Source organism: Gobius niger (genome assembly GCF_951799975.1).
Source record: "Gobius niger genome assembly, chromosome: 13".
Classification (NCBI taxonomy): Eukaryota; Metazoa; Chordata; class Actinopteri; order Gobiiformes; family Gobiidae; genus Gobius; species Gobius niger.
This window is the reverse complement of record NC_136864.1, coordinates 12,446,054-12,469,838: the sequence shown is the minus strand read 5'-3', so window position 1 is coordinate 12,469,838 and position 23,785 is coordinate 12,446,054. Positions and strand designations below refer to the sequence as shown.

The window sequence follows — 23,785 nt, the reverse complement described above, 5'->3', positions numbered from 1 at the left end:
CGACAGTGTGCACAAATCACAGTAGACCTCTTATTTACACGATGTACAGTCTGGATCTGGATCTGGATCACTTTCCTCCATGACTCTGATCTCCACAAAAGAAATACAATATACTTCTAGTCACCAAATGCACCCCTGGCTCCAAGTCTTTAGGAGGCTGCATCCATTAGAGCAGGCAGAAAGGTCTTGTAAAGAAAGGGCACTATATTCATTCTCATCAATACGACATCCCCAGTAAGGCAATAGACACATGCTGACAACTGCACACTTACACACAGCCAATCAACAAAGGAAAAAGCTCTCCTTATTAACACCACCTGACATTTAGCGATTTCTTTTTTTTTTTTCATACTCCAATCTGATTACTTTCTGCAAGCGTGAGCGCGGGTTAGTTTTTCTTCTATTTTTGCACCTTCAAAATTCAATACATCTGCAGAGAATAGCACACAAAGATCACAGGACCAAAAGGCTTTTAGTTGTCATTTACTTAATGATAAGTCTGTTTGGATAGACAGCACAATGAGCCTTGAGCATTTTCATATTATTTTCAGAGCTGAACATAGACCCGAGTAGTTCAGATTTAATCCATGGTGACTTAATGACTGTTTGGATTCCCAGCTCTAGTGGGTTTTACGAACTCTTGTTTCATGTTTATCTTGCTTAATCTCCCACAGTGTTCAAATACATAAACTGAATGGGATTTTTTCCAGCTGTGCACAAGATTATGTTTCCAGCTTCACTAATGACAATAATGACAATGAACAGTTATTTTTACACACTCACATAATGTAGTTTCTGACAAAATATGTCAGCGTTTTCCTCTTCTTCCATCTCACTTATGCCACAAGAAGAAGAAGAAGAAGAAGAAGAAGAAGAAGAAGAAGAAGAAGAAGAAGAAGAAGAAGAAGAAGAAGAAGAAGAAGAAGAAGAAGAAGAAGAAGAAGAAGAAGAAGAAGAAGAAGAAGAAGAAGAAGAAGAAGAACAAGAACAAGAACAAGAAGAACAAGAAGAACAAGAACAAGAACAAGAACAAGAACAAGAACAAGAAGAACAAGAAGAACAAGAAGAACAAGAAGAAGAACAAGAAGAACAAAAAGAACAAGAAGAAGTTTATATAGCGCCTTTTTTTCCAGACATAGCGCTTTACATGAGACAATTTAACATTCACTCCATACTCGGTGGCGGTAAGCTCCCTTTGTAGCTTCAGTTTCCCCTGGGGGTGCCCGGAGGAAACCTACGCAGACACGAGGAGAACATGCAAATCGAACACGGGACCTTCTTGCTGTGAAGAAAGAGAGCTAACCGCCGTGCTGCCGTGCCGCTCAACACAGTTATTCAATTGCATTGTTTTGACCAGGATGGATAGAATAAGAAAGCTGGGGAAAGCCAAATATAGTTAAATACTTATAAACCAAATATGAATCAGTCTGACACAGTGAAATGTGGATGAGAACAGCACCATTGGCCGTAGATGCTGGTCGTTTTGGGTGCTTGTTAGCCCTAATGTTTCTGGCTGGCCAGCGAATCAGCTGGATATTGGAAGGAGAGCTTTTCTACTGTGTTTTTAAGTTATTGAACTCACTAAATTTAGCTCCCTCGAGCTAATTTTATCATGCGTGCAGCGCACTGTTTTATCAACTAGCCGGATAAATGTACAAACTTCTTTGTGACATAAACAGAAATAAAAAGGCGACTGTCAGAGAATAACACAAGGAGCCTCATTAGCTCATAACCACAGCCAAAAGTGGAATATATTCCATATAAATGTTCAATTGATATCTCTAAATGTACATATTTCCTGTATTCACCCTGCTCATTCCCCATAGCCAATAGTATTTTATTCTATCAGAATCCTACAGATAATCCTACAGGAATCTGATAGGAATTTATTCTCATAATAATAATGATATTAATAATGCATTAGTCGTATATAGTGATTACCAGATGCTCAAAGTCACTTTACAATTACGTGTATTATTCATTTACACCATTCTAAAAGATTCTTGTAGGATTCATATCATTTTAGACAAGCCGTATAGGAATCCTATAAGAGTTCTATAGAAAATCCTATAGGATTCCTATAGGATTTTCTATAGGATTCTTGGCGGACTTTTCTATAGGAATCCTAGTCTATAGAATTCTAAGATTGTCTATAGTAGTGACACTCTTATCAGAATCCTATAGGTAATTATATAGGATTTTACTAATCGAATCCAATCTTTAACTGCATGCACACAAGCCACACAATGACCCTGTGGAGACATCTAGCCATAATATCTATCTTCTCTTTTACAAAATGTGACATTGGTTGAGACTGACTGTAACCTAGGATACCAGAGTTCTTCAGTCCCTTCAGTTATGTTGCAATAACTATGGCCTGCCATCACTATGTCTCCTTTAACAAGGCGCTATTACAGGTCCAGCCAATCGGCCCTTAATGAATCACTGACAACGACCATTCAACTCTACTTTTCTCATCCACAAGCCGTATAAAGCATATTCTTATGCCTAAATTGTGACCGATATGGGTTTTTCTAAGGCCGATGCCGATTTTTTTGGGATTGTTATTGGCCGATGCCAACGACGAATATTTTTGACCGATAATTTTAGCAGATTTTTCCAAATGTCTGGTCTATAATCTTGTAAAAACATCAAAAAACACCTCAGGTCATATGTGTAACTGCACCTTCTATATTAAGCTTGTGCATGACGGCAATTCGGACCCGAAGTAACACCGCTTTTAGTGCAGGATTTTAGAGGCAGTTGTCGTGAATGGGTCTGGGCTTATTCTACACATTAGGACATTGCTGGAATATGTAGGGGGAGGAAAATACTTAATTTTAACATTTTTAAACTCCGTATAGTCCCTTTAAACACATCTTCAACAGTCAAGTATGGTTTTATATATCTAGGATAACTTAACAAGCAAAAAGCATAATTATTAATTATATAATTTTCCATACCAATGAACTCATTTCATTATAGAAAGTGGAAGAAAAGTTGAGTAGAGAGTAGGGAGCCCCAGACTGCTTGGTGGTGTATGAATGTTTGGGTTAATGGTTATTTGATGCAAAGCCATTTAAGTGCTCACAGCAGATAGAAAAGCACTGCGTAATAATTTATCATTTAGGATCATAAAAAAGCCTGGTTTACACTGTCTGATTAGCACAGTAATCTTGTGCTTAATGTCTCCCAAAGAACTAGCTTATGCCGAGACCTATACGGCATTTTGGTAATACAAGTGCAAACTACATAAACGCAGAAGGTAAAAACTGATTGAAATTAAGTGTGATGTACCAACTTGAGATGAGAACCAGCTAAACAAACACATGTATTATCGTGATCACAGATTATGATAACACATAATACATCACAGACAATTTGTTTCATGGTGAGACACGAAACATCAATCAGATCAATACGAAAGTGCTTGTGAGTCACTCCATTACCCGCGACGTACAGTGCTGTCATTTCGATACTACAGACAGTCATTGTGGAGTTAACAAGTTTCTCCCTCAATCATGTTCTTTGAGTAATTACTCTCTGGCTAATGTAAGCGCCTGTCGTTCCAGTGGACCTATTACAGACGCTGCACCTTATGTTTATAAAGTACAGTATAAGCTCTTTAGGCACTGCCACTGCTGTCTCCCCTGATATTCCCCAGTCAACCACTGAAACGTAGCAATTTGTGCGCACCCTCTTTTTACAAGGCGGTGAGAGTGTTTGAGAGCAGCTTTTATGCAAATCGCACAGTGCTGTAACTTCTGCAGCTTCAACACTCACAGCCTGCAACTGTTTAAAGGGTAAATCTTGTGAAATATACTATACTATATAATATAATATACTGTTGTTCAACAAAGTAGGTGAAAACTGAGAAAAGCGCAAGTATGGGATCAGAAAAGTCTAAAACTATATGTTGTGTGTATAGTGGTGTTAGATACACTTACAGTAAAGCCAGGTTGAACCATAGCTGTTGTAAACCTTTAGCAAAAATGAAATAGAGGCATTTTACCTTTTATACATTACTATTATTACTCATTACTATTATTACTCATAATAAATATAAATATATATGATGTATTAATTAATAGGAACACACCCAGTTCAAGTTTTTGTTCAGTCCCTTAAAGTAATAGTTCACAGTTTTTCCATACTGAGATATGTTCTTACCTGAGCTTAGACGAGATGATGTGTACCTGGTCTTTGTGCGTGCCCTCAGTCATGCAAAACGACCAAAGATGTTGTTAGCATTAGGCCTCTCCCAATGTATTCCTATAGCTCCAAACGGGGGTGAAGTTGGACGCTCCTCCACGCACAAAGACCAGACAGGTATGTATCAACTCGTCTAAGAGAATATAACTTTTAGCATCAACTATTACGGCAGTAATCTGGACAGGTTTCCCCTACCGCTAACAGTATGTATAACAGGTGATGACAGGTATAACAGGTCTGGTTCCACATCAGGAAATGGGTCCCCGGACACTGCACTGCCGTTGCAAACTGCTCCTTACGGGTTGCCCCAGCGGCATCGAAATGCAGAGAAGAATTTTTCCCACGGAGGCAATAACGTACCTTCCCTCAAAGTTGTATGAGGTTTTGGAAAGTCTTTAAAGGAATAGGCCACCGTGTTTACATACTAAGATATGTTCTTACCTGAGATTAGACGAGTTGATGCATTACTGTCTGGTCTTTGTGCGTGCGCTCTGTAGCACTTATGGTGCTGTCTGTACCCTTATGTAGTGGAGGATGGACTGAAGGGATAACTGGGCCAGGTCAGATAGATCTCAAGATTCGGAGGAGCCTAGGGTGTACAACATCAAAGGACACACACACAAGTAGCAGCAGAAAACAATCTGTAATTGTTCTGCAAATTACTTTTTTAGAATTATGTACAGTGAACAGCGCTTTCAAACATAAAATAAACTAAAAATACCATAAGAAACGGCAAAGTCCTTTCAATGTTTGTTTAAGTCTTTCGGTGTTCGTCTAAGTCCTTCAAAGTTTGTTTAGTCTTTCAATGTTCTTTCGAAAGTGTAACCAGTCGGGTTACCAATACCAGTTAGTGTGGTTCAGGCTATGGCTCGCCATCCAGATCTGGAGAATCTTCGGGAATCCAACTCCGATAAAAAACCTGACCATGCTACTTCTCACGTGGGACACGAGGTTACCCAGCTCGCGTGGGTTCGCAGCCTTTGGGACTCTCAGAATGTAGCACCGTGTATTTTCCACCAAAAAGGCTGCTACTAAAACGATAGCTTCCCCCGGAGCAGGTACAAGGTATCTCTCGGTCTGCGTCTCTGGCATGTCTGACTAGCACGTACAGGGCACGTAGAGGTCGAGTGAGGAGACTTGACCTTATTGGTTAATGATGATTTTAGACAAAAGCGCTATTGGCTGCTCGGGGTGTCAAACTAAAATACATATTACGTCTTTTTAAAGATTTATCTATTTATATTTCTATACTTTTTAGTCAATATTTATTCTTATTATGAATAAGGGAATTTTAACAATCTTAATCAGAGCAGTATCAATATTTATATTTTTAATCAGGTTTTTAACACTGGGTTACAGCTCAGTCACTAGCATTAGTGCAGGATTTTAGAGGCAGTTGTCGTGAATGGGTCTGGGCTTATTCTACACATTAGGACATTGCTGGAATATGTAGGGGGAGGAAAATACTTAATTTTAACATTTTTAAACTCCGTATAGTCCCTTTAAACACATCTTCAACAGTCAAGTATGGTTTTATATATCTAGGATAACTTAACAAGCAAAAAGCATAATTATTAATTATATAATTTTCCATACCAATGAACTCATTTCATTATAGAAAGTGGAAGAAAAGTTGAGTAGAGAGTAGGGAGCCCCAGACTGCTTGGTGGTGTATGAATGTTTGGGTTAATGGTTATTTGATGCAAAGCCATTTAAGTGCTCACAGCAGATAGAAAAGCACTGCGTAATAATTTATCATTTAGGATCATAAAAAAGCCTGGTTTACACTGTCTGATTAGCACAGTAATCTTGTGCTTAATGTCTCCCAAAGAACTAGCTTATGCCGAGACCTATACGGCATTTTGGTAATACAAGTGCAAACTACATAAACGCAGAAGGTAAAAACTGATTGAAATTAAGTGTGATGTACCAACTTGAGATGAGAACCAGCTAAACAAACACATGTATTATCGTGATCACAGATTATGATAACACATAATACATCACAGACAATTTGTTTCATGGTGAGACACGAAACATCAATCAGATCAATACGAAAGTGCTTGTGAGTCACTCCATTACCCGCGACGTACAGTGCTGTCATTTCGATACTACAGACAGTCATTGTGGAGTTAACAAGTTTCTCCCTCAATCATGTTCTTTGAGTAATTACTCTCTGGCTAATGTAAGCGCCTGTCGTTCCAGTGGACCTATTACAGACGCTGCACCTTATGTTTATAAAGTACAGTATAAGCTCTTTAGGCACTGCCACTGCTGTCTCCCCTGATATTCCCCAGTCAACCACTGAAACGTAGCAATTTGTGCGCACCCTCTTTTTACAAGGCGGTGAGAGTGTTTGAGAGCAGCTTTTATGCAAATCGCACAGTGCTGTAACTTCTGCAGCTTCAACACTCACAGCCTGCAACTGTTTAAAGGGTAAATCTTGTGAAATATACTATACTATATAATATAATATACTGTTGTTCAACAAAGTAGGTGAAAACTGAGAAAAGCGCAAGTATGGGATCAGAAAAGTCTAAAACTATATGTTGTGTGTATAGTGGTGTTAGATACACTTACAGTAAAGCCAGGTTGAACCATAGCTGTTGTAAACCTTTAGCAAAAATGAAATAGAGGCATTTTACCTTTTATACATTACTATTATTACTCATTACTATTATTACTCATAATAAATATAAATATATATGATGTATTAATTAATAGGAACACACCCAGTTCAAGTTTTTGTTCAGTCCCTTAAAGTAATAGTTCACAGTTTTTCCATACTGAGATATGTTCTTACCTGAGCTTAGACGAGATGATGTGTACCTGGTCTTTGTGCGTGCCCTCAGTCATGCAAAACGACCAAAGATGTTGTTAGCATTAGGCCTCTCCCAATGTATTCCTATAGCTCCAAACGGGGGTGAAGTTGGACGCTCCTCCACGCACAAAGACCAGACAGGTATGTATCAACTCGTCTAAGAGAATATAACTTTTAGCATCAACTATTACGGCAGTAATCTGGACAGGTTTCCCCTACCGCTAACAGTATGTATAACAGGTGATGACAGGTATAACAGGTCTGGTTCCACATCAGGAAATGGGTCCCCGGACACTGCACTGCCGTTGCAAACTGCTCCTTACGGGTTGCCCCAGCGGCATCGAAATGCAGAGAAGAATTTTTCCCACGGAGGCAATAACGTACCTTCCCTCAAAGTTGTATGAGGTTTTGGAAAGTCTTTAAAGGAATAGGCCACCGTGTTTACATACTAAGATATGTTCTTACCTGAGATTAGACGAGTTGATGCATTACTGTCTGGTCTTTGTGCGTGCGCTCTGTAGCACTTATGGTGCTGTCTGTACCCTTATGTAGTGGAGGATGGACTGAAGGGATAACTGGGCCAGGTCAGATAGATCTCAAGATTCGGAGGAGCCTAGGGTGTACAACATCAAAGGACACACACACAAGTAGCAGCAGAAAACAATCTGTAATTGTTCTGCAAATTACTTTTTTAGAATTATGTACAGTGAACAGCGCTTTCAAACATAAAATAAACTAAAAATACCATAAGAAACGGCAAAGTCCTTTCAATGTTTGTTTAAGTCTTTCGGTGTTCGTCTAAGTCCTTCAAAGTTTGTTTAGTCTTTCAATGTTCTTTCGAAAGTGTAACCAGTCGGGTTACCAATACCAGTTAGTGTGGTTCAGGCTATGGCTCGCCATCCAGATCTGGAGAATCTTCGGGAATCCAACTCCGATAAAAAACCTGACCATGCTACTTCTCACGTGGGACACGAGGTTACCCAGCTCGCGTGGGTTCGCAGCCTTTGGGACTCTCAGAATGTAGCACCGTGTATTTTCCACCAAAAAGGCTGCTACTAAAACGATAGCTTCCCCCGGAGCAGGTACAAGGTATCTCTCGGTCTGCGTCTCTGGCATGTCTGACTAGCACGTACAGGGCACGTAGAGGTCGAGTGAGGAGACTTGACCTTATTGGTTAATGATGATTTTAGACAAAAGCGCTATTGGCTGCTCGGGGTGTCAAACTAAAATACATATTACGTCTTTTTAAAGATTTATCTATTTATATTTCTATACTTTTTAGTCAATATTTATTCTTATTATGAATAAGGGAATTTTAACAATCTTAATCAGAGCAGTATCAATATTTATATTTTTAATCAGGTTTTTAACACTGGGTTACAGCTCAGTCACTAGCATTTAGCCTCTCAGAGCATATTCCTACATCTCCAAACTGGGGTGAAGTTAGAAGCGACCCTCCTCTACGTTTTCCCTATTTAAATACAGTCACGTGAAAAGTTACATGATCCAAGTATAGCTACACAAAATTAAACATGCTGATTTTCTAAGCAGATAAAAAGGGGGTACTATATTGGAAGGTGTAATAACACCTTAGGAGCACTTCGACGTCCATGCAGTAAAGGCAAAGTGCACCTTTTATCCGCTTAGAAAATCGACATGTTTAATTTTGTGTAACTATAACTTGGATCATGTAACTTTTCACGTAAATGTATTTAAATAGGGAACATGTGGAAGAGCTTGATCGCTTCTAACTTCACCCTAGTTTGGAGCTATAGGAATATGCTGGGAGGGAGAGAACGGTGGCCTGTTCCTTTAACTGAATGTGTTTAAGGCAGGAGAGGATATTTCATAACACACTTAGCAGCATAGTGCTGTGCTTCAGCATTTGGACTTCATACCACTTTGGAGAATTCTGGTCAACACTTGAAAATGTAGTTTATGTTTAATCTCCTGCCAGAAAGTTCATCTGAAATATTCGCATTTTGATTATTTAGTAGCACAAAATTCATTGTGCTCTTTGGAAACACGGCTTATTCTTATAAACACTTTTACTCATTTGGGACAGCGCTACTTCCATCTGGAGAAAATGTCAGCTGCAGGTAATTTTACACTGGAGAGGAAGGACCTGCAGGTTCCCATGAGATCGATTAGAAAAGTCAACAACGCAGGCACACACTGAACCTGACATTAGGCTACAGAAGAGTGAAAATGTATTTATAAAACTAAGTTAATTGGCTAATAAGGAGGCATGTCTGCTAGTGTTCAGCTGTGCAATGTACCATCCAAGCCACAACTCCCTAATTACTGCCGGCAATATAATGATGCTTTATGAGACGGTTCAAAGTCATTCAAAGGGAAATTTTGCAGATATGACAGTGAGTTAGGTCTAATGATGGACCTGTGCAACTGCTCTAAGGTTTTTGACAATGTTAATTTGGTAAACGGGAAAATTAAGTTTGCAAATTGCAGAGAATCGTAAAGTGGCCCAAACAAATAGTCGAGCACCAAATAACAAGACAGTGATGAGTTCAAAATGACAGGAGTGCAGTTCAAGCTGTTCTTCTGAGGCTGGTTATAATGAGACTGACTAGCAAAATGAAGCAATTTTACTGAAGTGAAAATATGATTAGTCCTTAACCGATTCGTTTACATAACAAAATGAAATAAATGTTGTAAATATAATCATAGAGTAATTCATTATTTATTAAAACTGCAAAAGATGGTATGAAAGCACCACATTTGTTCGTTTATGAGTCCACAATAGATCTGTTATATACTGTGATACACCTCAGTCCAATAATTGTTATTTTTGTCTCGATTATGTGACTTATGTTATGAGTGGGTGTGATTACAGGGATGAACTGAAAAATGTTAATAAATGCACTTCCAGCTGCTCTTCCTGAGATAAGATACAACAATTTTATCTGATTTCACCTGGGGTGACGAGTGAGAAATGCCCTCTTCTCCAAAACAAAGTCTATTTTGAGTCTAGTGGCCATTATGCTTCACTTTCCACCACTTTTCAGTCACTATATGAGGCTAGAAAACCTGTAAGGACGCAGCTGTGTGAACCCCTAATAATAGTGGGTTTTCTGTTTCGCGACGATGCAGCATCCACGGTGATGAACATTAACCTCTTAACCTCCACCCGAATGAGCACATTTTCCCCAATTCCTCAATCTAAAAACTTCTTGAAAAAACTAGCAACATAATAACGACAAAAATGTGACTACAACGTGATAAAAAGGCAAGGAAAAATATTTAAATTAGTTTGAAGGTCTTAGCTTTCAATTGAGACGTTACACTGGCCTATAGGTTGTAAGCTAAGCTTTGGGTAAAGCTGAACTGGAGCAAATGCACTTGTTACAGCGGGATTAAGACACAAATTTGTGCATGTGTTTGTAGCATCTGTAGGTCTTTTTCCAAATCTTAAAGCAGTACTAAGTAACTTGTTTACCACAAGTAATCCTTTTTGTTGTCCCTCTGGGGGTAATACAAGTGTTAATGGGGTGAATGGGGGTCTGTCATCTCCCCCTGGTGTCTCGCGTCAGAAAACCACACTTGTAACTTTCCCTGCTCCGACCCGGAGGCCCCAATACACATTAATGGAATCACGAAGAAGAAGCTAACAGGCTAATGGGCAAAGCTAACTGTGGGCTAGCTCCACTTAAACAGCCAAGTTTGAGTGAAAACAATTATCTCCATTGTGTAATTGGATGTACAATATCCCTCTCTCCCTTTGACTTTTCTGTCAGCGTAGAATTTACTCTCACGGAAAATTAATGAGTAAAAGACTGTAACATGCTACGACACCTGCTGTGGTGCTTATGGCCTCTAGGGGCATGAGTTACATAGTTCTGCTTTAAGCCATAGGGTCTTGGTCCGGATTTCTTGAGAAGGATTAGCCTACTGTGCATGTTATGGGCTAATGGGCGAATGTGAAGCGCCCAAATGAAATCCACACAGAGCTTAATATCTATAATAGAAAACGCAATCTCAATGGCCGCCGCCTGGGCGCCGTCATGTTTATTTCCCATACCGACTTTGAAGCTAAGCAGGGACGGGCCTGGTTAGGACTGGGATGGGAGACCGTTCCTCGGAAGCTAAGCAGGGAAGGGCCTGGTTAGGACTGGGATGGGAGACCGTTTGGGAACACCTGGAAGGCTGGCGACAGTACTGAGTTTGTGCGTGGTTGGTGCTGACCGTATTCCGTCTCCAAAGCTTTGTCTCCGAAAAAAAGTACACGCAAAACATTGCCCAAAACCTGCTCAAACACGAGCCTCTAATCAAACGCGCTGCTCCGAGTGATTTATCGTCCGTGTAAGTAAAAGCGAAAATGAAACTACCACTTAACGAGCGCATGGCCTGCACTGCGTAGTTTTTTTCTTTTTTTTTACGTTGCTGCTGGACCATTTGTTTTCTATTTTGCTTTCACGTATTGTGAGCCCAGAGGTACATTTGATTCTAAAGCAGCTTGGAAAGCATTGCCAATTTTATTGTAAGGTTATGAATACTGTCTAACAACGATCATTAGGCTATTTCATTTCAAAACCTACTTATTATTTTTTTGATTGTACACTACCGTGATGCTCCAAACCACGGGTCCTGCACCGTGAACTAAACCATTAGAGCTGAACCCCTAATATTTATCCATAATTATTCCACTGTCTCTTCAATTCGATTCCCTGAGTTTAGCGAACATATTGTCGTTGTAGTTTATAAGAAAGGAGTGCGGGTGCATCAAACACTCCAATTGCTGTTTGTTTGAAATTATTTTTAGCATTCATTATTTTACACATTTGTAGTGGCCATAGTTTTTGGAATGGGTTGGGAACCACTGGTCTACAGCTAAACTGTGTGATGGGTTGGACATTTCTTTGTAATCACTCATAATCTCAGAATATCAAATGTGGAGACTAGCGAGGCCCGGCCAAAGGCCGGGTCTCAGCTAGTACAAAAATATATTTTTTAAAACTCCACTTGGAAAGATCAGGGAAACAAACCCAGTACAATTTGCCAAACGTAAAGCCACACTGGAACATTCGAGGTCATATTTTAACTGTCACTTCTAATGCTATTTAGGGGGATATGTTACTCAGCATGTCTTCAAAATGGATTCCTGACTTTTTGGACATGTGCTTATCTATTATTATTTCATCAGTCAACAAAAGCGGGCTGATCTGGTGCACAGAGGTTGGGGGTAATTGCGCGGAGGCAGCTTTTGACATCATCTCATCCCGTCTCCATGGGGCGTAATGGCGGGGGAGGATTCAAAAGCCTGCGCTGGAGTGGAGCATTACAGTCAGCCTATGTGAGGATGAGAGGCCTAACGTGCGTCGCCTAAAGCCCTCTCCCGAACCCGCCGCTATCCATTTCCTTCGAGGGTCATCGCTACGGCAACATTACTGTCACCAGGCAACCGCCGACCCCTAGACTTAAATACATACGGAGTGTTGCACTGTGGACACAAGGGTTAATTTGGCAAATGGACGGCCTAATGTCAGTGAGGTGTAGAAAAGATAATGATTGTTTTTTTATTCTGGGATTGGGCGATATTTATTCCATATTAAAAACAAATAGATACTTTTACTGTTACAATACATGAACCGAAACATGGTTGACTTCCACTCCAGTATCATTTAATTTAACAATCTTCATTTTCCATTTTCTTAAAGGAACAGGCCACCGTTTTTCCATACTGAGATATGTTCTCACCTGAGCTTAGACGAGTTGATGCGTAACTGTCTGGTCTTTGTGCGTGCGCTCAGTCACACAAAAAAGGGGAACTATATTGTAACTATACTTGCATCTTGTAACTTTTCACTTAACTGTATTTAAATAGGGATAACGTGGAAGAGCTTAGTCGCTTCTAACGTCATCCCCATTTGGGTCCATAGGAATATGCTGGGAGAGACAAAAAGCTAACAACATCTTTGGCCTTTTTGCATGACTGAGGCCATGCACAAAGAACAGACAGGTACAAATCAACTCGTCTAAGCTCAGGTAAGAACATATCTCAGCATGGAAAACGGTGGCCTGTTCCTTTAACACAGGGGTTCCCAAACCTTTTTGGCCGGGACCCCAAAAATTGACACGCAAACAACTCGGGACCCCGATAGTATAAAGTTATGGTCTCTTATGCTACTTTACAGCAGAAAAAAAAACATTTTAAAATCAAGTTAATATGTATTTAAACAGATTATTTTGGATATTTGAATGAAATTCACAAATTATACAGTTTTACACACAAAAATATACTATGAACAGTAGCATTTTTCTTTTTATTTCATCTTTAAATCATCTGGGGACCCCCACCCAAGGCCTCACGACCCCCCGAGGGATCCCGACGCCCACTTTGGGAGCCACTGCTTTAACAAACTATGTGCTGTGATTGAAATCATTGAGATTGCCCAAAGTTGAGACCACAATTTCGGTTCAATTACATTTAAGTTTTATCTTTTCCATTTTGGCTTCTGTGGTAAGTGAAAGGCATTTGTCTAGCGATTTCTTTTTTTTTTAAGTCAATATGAAGAGGTTGGTAAAAGCCAAGTTTGGCAGAAAATAGCTAACCTTCCATGTATGAGAGCACTCAATCTTTTGTGCTCACAAGTCATGAGGGTTAAGGTTGAGGCGTTTTATTCTTATTCCCAATCATTCAATCACTGCCTCTGGGACGACCTGTCAAGAGAACAGTCTGAGGGCAGCATCCCTAAACCGGCTCGACCTCACCGCCGCTATCGGAAATGCACTTTACGACAAAGAGAAAACGGGCAAACTCCACACAGACAGGATCTAAAACCCTCTTCATAACTTCTTGTCCATCGCACTGATTTCAGACATTGCAGTCAACACTGATGGCCATAATGATTACTTGGTCCTTCAGCCTTTCGAGTAAGCTCCATAGCAACAAAAGCTTGACATGTGATGACAATCCATCACTCATGCTTTCACTGTGCGCAATGTGACGTCCCTAATTTTACCATAATAGCTTCTTTAGACAGGATGAAGGCAGGTTAGCCAGACAGACTTATTGGACGTAGCCTATTGTATAACCTACTAAACAATATCTAATAGAGAAAATAACATTAGGGTGCGTTTTTCTTTTAGCTGTGGATCTATCTATGAACACTAACCCAGCTTTTTTGTTACTTTAGAGGGACTATACCAAGTTTAAAAATGTTAAAAGTACGTATTAAAATTACGTATTTTCCAGCAATGTCCTAAGGTGTAAAAAAAAAAGGAGCCCAGACCTATTCACCACAACTGCCTCTAAAAACCTGCAATGTCACTCAAAGGGTTGTTATTGCGGGTCCGAATTGCCGTCTTAAAGGGATATCTCAGGATTTTTGACACAGGGCCTAATTTCCTAGTTAGTGTTGCTAATTCATGCAGTTCTTGTGTTTGAAGAGTTTCGTGGCGCTAGGCTAATGCAAGGCTAGTGCATTTCTACAATATCAGCAAGCCTGTATTAAAAACTGTCTGATCTGCTCCACAGTGCACCTGACGCAAATCACTTATAACACCAGACTAACCATATAAATGTCTGTCGATGGAATAATGTTAACCATTTTGCATTTAAAATAACTCATATTTGAGCAGCATCAGCTTCGTGGTTGTATAAGCTACGCGGCGGCGGAGGGATCTGCTCCCTCAAAATGTGATCATTCATGTGATGCAAGGTCAGTTATATTCCAAAAATTATTCTATCGACATATTCTATTGACATTTATATCATTTGTCTGGCATTATAAGTGATTTGCCTCAGGTGCTCTGTGCAGTGCGTAAGACTGTTTTTAATGCAGGCTAGCTGATACCGTAGAAATACGCTGGCCTAGCACCACGAAACTCTTCAAATATAAGAACTGCATGAATTACAAAAAAAATATCTCCAGAAATCAGCAACACTCTAGGAAATGAGGCCCTATGTCAAAAATGCTGAAATATCCCTTTAATGTAGAAGATGCAGGTGTAAGACCTGAGGTGGCAGTGGTGAGTATAAAATGGCAACTTGCATCTAGCCCCTTTAATATGATTATAAAATTTGCAAAACACTTTCAAGAGTGCAACAAAAGGCCTTCGACTAATTAAAAATATGTCCCTGCTGAAGACTACTGAAATAACCATTAGTTAGATGTCTAATACTACAGTGGAAATTGGATGACGTAAAAATAATGCGATTGTGTAGCTCAATAAGCCGTGGCATTTGCCATATTGTTCGACCCAAAATGTCATCTATTCTGCAATAATCAAGATGAAAACACCCTTTAAATCTAATGAGGATAGATAACTTTTAATTCGAGTCCATGAGAGAACCCCAGTCGATCACAAAGCACGGTTTCTCGATGTCATTTTGTTTTATAGCCGTTAGCTTGTGTAATCAGTCCCAGAAGCACATGGCTGTTCAAGACAACACGACGCAATCAAAGAGAAAAACAAGCTCATCAGAGACTGCCCTGCTCTGCGCTCGACTGTAGTCTCCACAGTTACAACACGGTTCACAGTTTCCAGGGGCCGCGCCTCTTCCCCTGCTACGAACCCATCAGAGGGACTTCAAGACCAATGTTGGGGCTGCGTAACAAAAGCAAAAGGGAGATGAGCGGACAAAACAGAACAGAACATGCAAAATCCAAACACTTCATAAATGTTTGCATGATTAAAGGGCAATTGAACTGTTGCATTTATCAAAAGGCAGCAATTATTTAGGAATGATGTTCTTGCAAGTAATATGCTAATAATATTGTATGGAGCATGAGGCTAGCTCTGTTTTACTCAAATACAGAGGTTGACCACTCTCCGTCCCAATGTATCTAAATTAAAACATTGTGGTAGATGACATGTTACTGATGGACAACTAGTTAAAAACTCTACATATTTGAAAATATTTCAGCTGAGACTTCCGCGTTCACAATCAGAGGTGTGGTTGTCTTTGAGGAAATCACCTGATAGAGCTGTTCATGTTATTTGAGGTGGTGGGAGAGCTGTGAACAGGCCCCATTAGGAAGAGGCTGGGACTGCAGTAAAGCCACACAGACAAATCGCTGCAATAAGTTTCTCAAAAATTACACCCTCGCTCTGGCCAGCAATATCATATCAGCCAGTTGTGTTTTTTTAACTTCAGGGTCCGAAAAAAAGTATGTGGTCATAGAGGAGATATTGGGACAGGAGTGCTATTTCAGCAACATCATACTTCAACGGCTAAAGAGATCAACCAGCTACATACTGCAAGTACAGTTACCTTTTATATATGAATATGAAGTTACAAATTGTACAAGAATCATGATAAAATGTATTTTTTTATTTTGGCTCGAGGGAAATTGTGAAATATTTTTCTTTGCCAGATTGCCCCCACATTACTTGCCATTACTGCAAAACTACACAAAACAATACACGTCATGAACTGTCGCATCTTACCTGCATCTGTAAAAAGTGAAACATCTCACATCGTTAACAACTATTTTCAAGTTGTTGACGATCCCGCTCCATTTCAGCTAGACATGAAAGGAGTTTGAAAGCCCCAAAGAAAAGGATTGGTGCTTTGGACTAGGTCTAAAGTTGTAAAGGTTATTCCTCAGGAGAGAGCTGCAGGTCAGAGCAATCGCAGCTGGACTCATTCATGTGTCTGGCCCTGAGCCAGGTTCCACACTGGGGGGAGCCAGTGTGAGCCCGGCAATATGGCCACTACATTTGAGACACAGCCAGACAAAAAATGATTTAAAGGGATATTTCCGGATTTTTGACATAGGGTCTCATTTCCTAGTTATCCAGAGTGTTATCGATTTCTGAAGATTTTCTTTTTTTTTTAATTCATGCAGTCCTTATTTTTGAAGAGTTTAATGATGCTAGGCTAGTGCTAGGCTAGCGCATGTCTATGGTAACTAGTAGCCTGCGTTAAAAACCTCTTCAAAATCATCAGGTAGTCCTCCAAACGTTGCCATATCAGATTTGTAGAAAGCTCCTTTGTGAATTCCACGTGTAGTAACACCGGCCACAGGTAAACACACTACTGTAGATCCGGCAACCTAGCAGATCACTCCGCCGCTGCGTAGCTTACAACCAGGAAGCTGATGCTGCTCAAATATAAATGCAAAATGGTTATATTTCAAAAAATTATTCAGTCAACACACACATTTATATTGGTAGTCTGGTGTTATAAGTGATTTGCCTCAGGTGCACTGTGCTTGGGTCAGTCTGTTTTTAATGCAGGCTATTAGTTACCATAGACATGCACTAGCCTAGCACTAGCCTAGCACCACTAAACTCTTCAAATACAAGGACTGCATGAATTAAAAAGAAAAAATCTCCAGAAATCAACACAGTCTGGATAACTAGGAAATGAGGCCCTATGTCAAAAATGCTGAGAAATCCCTTTAAATGTTGGTGAATGTGACATTAAATCAGCATTTTTGATTTGACCGTGATTAATAGTGCAACACTAGTTTGAGGGGAGACTCATGAGGCAACAGAAGCAGGCAATGATTGACAAGTGACAGGTGGCAGGCCCACATCATGCTACTGGCTAGAATATTTGCAGCTTTTCCACAAAGAACATTGATAATCCCTGTTATTACACCGCGTGACACACCTCTGATCGCAACCCACTCCACTGTTCTCCATTAATCCCCCATTTATCCTAACTGATATGCACTGGCAGCTTCTTGTTCTTGTTGCTCTCAAACCTGACCCATTTCCTCCAACAGTAATGCAATCAACAGCAGGTAATTGTAGCTCTTCACTGGGACTGTAATTACTGAAATCATCCACTCGGTTATATTTACATCTGCCAGATTCTTTTCCATTTGGACACATCTGCATGTACTGGAGTTAAAAATCAGGCTTGGAGAGCAAAATGGGATTGGGTAAAGCAAACGTTCCCTTAGACACTGAACATGGAGAGACATAGACTGTGATACGTAGATTGTGGCATTTGAACTGAATAAGCACCAATATTCAATTAATTTTTGTTAAAGTGATCCTGAAAAGTGACCCTGCAAGTTGTGAAATGTGCCTATACACTTGTCCATGTTAAGAATTTGGATTCTACAAATACATTAGGAAAGATACAGATGAGTTTGGACACAACTAACATTGTGGTGGCTTCCTCTTTCATTGTTTGCAATGAAAAAAGTCAGGTATTGGGGCCTTTACGTTGAGACACTGCAAGTGAATAGGGATTTTTTTTTTTTTATTAAAAGTATCAATTTGAAACTTCTGCTGTAGACCACTGGCATAAAAATGAAGAAAAAATGTACTGCAAGTTTTCTGTCATTTGATGTGTTCATATTCATTATGCCTGAAAATGCCCAAAATGTTGTATTTTTCCGGCGACGAAAACTGAATAATGGATTGAATCAGATTCAAATTTATGGTTTTAATTTGTTGATATATTAGTTATAAAGACTTTTTCAGAGGGGATTTTGGATATCTTGTTTAGTTAATAAACTGTTTCTAGTGAAAATATGTAAAAATTTAATTTCGCCTTGTTTTCTAACATTCAAAACTCAATAAATCAGGCTAGGAATTAGATATCAAAAAATCCCTCTGAAAAAAACTTCTAAATATTGTTCAATCCAAGGCTGAAAAATTTGAAGTCTGTAGGAGCTACTGACGTCGAGATTTTGTTGCCCCAATGAGAGAAAAATGCCTTTGAGGAAATGGCCCTTGAAATGATGATTTCTCATATTAATCTATGGAGAAACATGCAATCAGTGCTCAATATTTAAACATGTTAGTGTGAAGATTAGGTATATTTTTTTATTTACAGGTGAAAGTTTATATGCTCTGAGACCAATATGGCCCAAAACCTGAAAACTGAGAAAATTGTGTTTTGCCTGCAGTATCTCCCTTTAATTCACCTAAATGTGGAGTTACCCATTACTGCAATTAATAATAAGGTAAATGCTGTGAATTTAGCTTGCGGACTCTTTCCAACCCGAGGTAAATGTTGCCCCAACTCAATTCTAGCTCTCACAATCCCTCTAGCACATCCCGATTGTTTTTGTCAATTGTTTAAAATGAATGTTTCGGCCGTTTGTGCCGCTTTATGTGACAGGGAACTTCCATGTTAGCAATCATAAAAATGTGCTATAGACACAGTGCACAGGATCTGTTTTGTTCACAAATTCCTGTTTTTATATAAATCTAATAGGTCTATGCTGGCAAAAGAAATTCACTAATAAATCATAACCCCAGTTTATATAAACCATTATTCTTTTTTCCGTTTACTTCTTCTATAATCTCAATAAGCCACCAGCGCAGACAATGACATAATGCAGTATTTTTCCTAATGTGCCCAAGTTGAAGACTGTACAGATGATGTCAAATCTTTGGTCTAAGCAGCCCCGCTGGGATCGTCTGACACCACAGGGACGAGGGCAGGTTGGTCGCTTCGTGCTTTTGGTTCTCAGGTGGGAACAAAGGAGCACACGGAGTGCTCTGTGCCGGGCAGGAGACTCCGGGGGAGCACCCAGGTCATGGAAACGCAAGTATACAGAGACTGTATTTCGGGAACCCCCAGAGAGGCGACACTTCTCTACTGGGACAGAGGAGGCAGCAGTGAGCGCAGACAAACATGGTAATGAGAGGGGAAACCGTTCCATCATTATCACGGTGTTTGTGGGCAAATACGGGAGAGTGTGATTATCATGCTATTTAGAATTGTGATTGTGTTTTCCATTCAAAGGAAGACACAATCGTAAACACTCAAAGGTCTAGTAGTTGATCAAACTCTTCCACAATATAAATCAAGGAAAAAAGAACCCATCACCAGCTATACATGTGCCACAACTAAGGACACATCAGAGTTTAAAATGGGTGCAATATTCCCGTCAATAAAATACATTCTGATTCTTCCATTCTCTGTAATTTCCAATTTCACACCAACCAACTGCCAAAACTTCGCCAGGGGCATCTTTCCATCTGCTGCTTCCCTGAAGACAGTTCATTTTGATATTACATCCCTGTCCCTGTTTGTCTGTTAACAGTCATCTTTGGGAAGCCCTTTGAGGCAAGTACTGTTGTGAAGAAAGGCTTTTTTACGCAATTTGATTTTAAACTGTAAAGTATGCATGGACTAATGTTGCAGGTTATACACAGATTCTCAAGATAAAATAAAACTATATGAAAATGTGGTTGAAGGTAAGAGCAATATGTCATGTTAGTCTCTTTCCAAGAATGGGGGAAAAAAATGCCAAACGAGATCCATATTGTAGAGTGAGTAGAAACATTGTGTGCCTTGATGTGTGTGTTCGCGGAGGATCTTGAGTATTGACTTTGCGCTCACAGACACAGCCCTATTGTATTTGGTGTAGAGCTGTTATTATGATCAGTACAGTTTTGAGGACACATAAAACATCAAACAGATGCTTTGGTAGTACAGATATGCTGCACACAGCCCGGTCTTCAAAGAGCTCGGGGCTCATTTGGTGAATACCTTTTTTTTTTCTCCTGTGGCATATTCACCGTGTGCCTCTGAAGTGCCCAGTTGCTCTCATCTCTGCAACATGAAATGAATGTGCAGTGTGCCATAACAGGGGGCTATTAACGTCCATCAGCCTTTTTTTTGTAATGTTTTATGTCGTGTTTTTGGTGCCCGGAAAACCTGGTTTTAATCGTCCGCATGAGCGAGGCTACTGTCCACAGAGCAGAAGCACATTTTAAATATTATAAAAGCCAACAAACAACAAAACTGGACAGAAAGTCTTGTTTTTTTCTGTACTAAGATGTTCCCATCTCTAGTCTAATTATTAATCAATTGGCTAATTGTATAATAATAATAAAATGTTTTTATTATCAAAATAATAATTAGTTAAAGCTCCAGATCCACATACAGTACTAACAGTTCACTGTATTGTGATAGTACCCATAATACCCTTTAGTATAAAAGCCTACAGTTACTTTACTCATCCATACCGCTTCCCATCTCTAATGTCAGTGTGAAAATAAAGGAAATAATGTTATATATGCTATTTGCATATGCATGAATCGTGAAGAATACATTGTAGTTCATGATTAAAACACTTGCATCATGCAAATCAAGAGTGTCCTGTAATAGGGGCACTTAGTAAAAACAGACCCATGCATAAATAGTGCTGCTGAGTGCTTGATTGAAATGATTGCACATGTTTTGTTTTGTCCCGCAACAATAAAAAAAAAAGTGAGCTTTGCTTTTTCCCCCTTACAAATTTATTAACTTCAACAAGTGGACGAAAATGCTGCTTTCCCACTTTCCCCAACAGTTACTAACCTCGTGGTCTTGGTTAGCATATTGCAAAGTCAGCAAAAAAAGTAGACTATCAGCTGCATTTCCTGTGATAAAAGTTACTGAATTGACATGAACTAAATAACACGGGGTCTCACTGTCCACTTAGCCCGTGCACTCACCCTTATGTTGCCCATCAGAGGTCCTTTTCTTGGAAGCGGAGTCCTGTCGGCTCAGCACTTCGGACAGCGACGTGCGCGAGCTCTGTCGGCCGGTCTGGATGGAGACGTGGAACCGCGCGCCTCGCTTCTTGGCTCGGTCCGACTCCGGGGCGGACTGGCTCCTCTCTGGGTCATGGTTCTCCGGCTGCGAGCCCACTTTCACTAACGCGTTCCTCGTCCTCGTGAAAGCCGAAGTCACCGAGCCCATAACCGGAATCAAAAAGTCCAAACTAACCTGCCATTGTACACTCAAAAACACATGCGGGAGTCGCGCTTCAGTCCAAAAAGCAAAGTGAAAAGAAACAAACCCGCTGTAAACTGGAGTCTTTTAAACTCATCTTGACCCCAGTTCTCTGTGCGTGAACAAAAATAATGACACAGCCTGATATTAATATTTGGAGCCGGAGTAACATCAGCATTTCCCTCGTCGCTTCCTGGCGCGTGTACGTCAGATGGAGAAAGTTGCCCGGTGCCGTCTCTCGGGGCGCACGGTTCAAAACAAGCCACTTTAATTACCCGTGTATGTAAATGACTGCCATGACATCATATGGACTGGATCGAGGCAAAACGAGCACACTGAACAAAGTAGTCAAAATGATGACCCACAAAATATAGTTGGTTCCTTATTATCAGTGGGTGATGGATGAAATGTGTGATTTTGAAAAGTACTACAACTTTTTGTATTTTTTTTTTTGGGGGGGAACGTGTTCATCAATGCTGATCAATTGCCGATAGAGGGCAGTCAAGCATAGACATTGACAAACTGCCTGTATTTAGGGCTTGTAACAGTAGTATCCAAATGCTGGTTGATTTTCTTTTGGCTTGTAACACATGGAGTCCTACAGTTGAAGTTTGGACAGTTGAAGTTTATACATAACCAAGAGTACACAGGAAGTTATCTTTAAGAGTTAAAGACTATAGTAGTAGTTTATGGGTCAAAAACCCACAACAGTGTATATAGGTCTACTACTTAACTATCTATAACCTCCCATATCGGTATTTTGTAATGAGCAAATATTCTTTGTGAGATAGATCTACGATATTTAACCTCTTAAACCCCCGCCTTAACCGAGTGCATTTTCTCCAGTTCCGTTTTACCCAAATCTAAAAGTTTCTTGACTTGTCTTGAGGGAGCTATAGGCCAGTGTAACATCTCATTTGAAAGCTAAGACCAACAAAACTGATGTAAACAGACATTTTTCCTTGCGTCGTGTTTTTTTTACTTTGCATTTTTGCCACTTTTTCCATCGCTTTTTTATCACTATTTATTGCGTTTTTTTGTGGCTTTTCCTTATGTTTTTCTCACTTTTTGGCCCTTATTTCGTGAAGCTTTTAGATATAGTAGGTAAAGCCAAACTGGAGAAAATGTGCTTGGTTCAGGTGGGGGTTAAGAGATTAATGGACAAACTTCAATGAAGGTTCTTGAGTCGTCTTCTGTACTCTGTAGTGTAAGTGTCGAACGTTTCGACTCTCATCCAAAAGGCTTCATCAGTGCACTTTAGTTCAGTTGAGCCCGCAGCCCAGATAAAGACCATGGGGAGAAGTTTCACTAGACTAAGTCCCTCCCCTCTATTAAACATCTAAGTAGTAAACATCTTTGTAGTTTTAAGAGTCTTTGTTGACTTTGAGGGACTTAACCTACCGAAACTTCTCCCCATGGTCTCTATCTGGGCTGCGGGCTCAACTGAACTATAGTGCACTGATGAAGCCTTTTGGATGAGAGGCGAAACGTTCAACACTACAGAGTACAGAAGACAACTCAAGAACCTTCATTGAAGATGGACAACTCCTGTACGACTGAGAGCCAACACAGACATTAATGGACAAAGTTATTATGGTGTGATCCACTGTATTGAAAACAAAGCTTGCTCTCTCTTTGCAGCTAGTGGTGGCCAGTGTTAATTTTGACGACATATTTTAATTTAGTCTAGTCTTTTGATGAAAATATCTTTAATTGTAGTCTAGTTTTAGTCGACAAAAAATTGCAAGTAAATTTAGTCTACTTTGAATTTATAACATTCATTATAATCTCATTTAATCTTGTTCCTCTGCTTCATGGAGCTGCTCCCGCATGAACAAAGCTCAGAGCTGTTCCTTTGACAGTGAATTAACATGATATGAGGCTCTTTCAGACTGTCAATAGAAGTTTGGATGATTTTAGTCTCTCCTTTTCATTTTTATTTAGTCTTGTTTTAGTCAACTACAATACCTGGACATTTTAGTCATAGTTTAGTCTTAAAGGAATAGGCCACCGTTTTTACATACTGAGATATGTTCTTACCTTAGCTTTGACGAGTTCTTTAGGACCTGTCTGGTCTTCACCCGTGCCTTCAA

At 39.8% G+C, this 23,785-nt stretch overlaps 1 protein-coding gene across 2 annotated transcripts in view; it reads right to left on the bottom strand.

Moving 5' to 3' along the window:
• The window catches only part of pde1cb (phosphodiesterase 1C, calmodulin-dependent b), a 162,439-nt gene extending 140,725 nt beyond the window's left edge, over window positions 1-21,714 (bottom strand). The window contains exon 1 of one of the 2 annotated variants that reach the window (XM_079569732.1): window positions 21,413-21,714. In XM_079569732.1, the coding sequence (XP_079425858.1) occupies window positions 21,413-21,659 (247 nt within the window). In that variant the 5' untranslated portion in view covers window positions 21,660-21,714. The remainder of the gene's footprint in view (window positions 1-21,412) is intronic. The other variant, XM_079569733.1, reaches the window with a different exon arrangement.
• Between the last annotated feature and the right edge of the window lie 2,071 nt (window positions 21,715-23,785).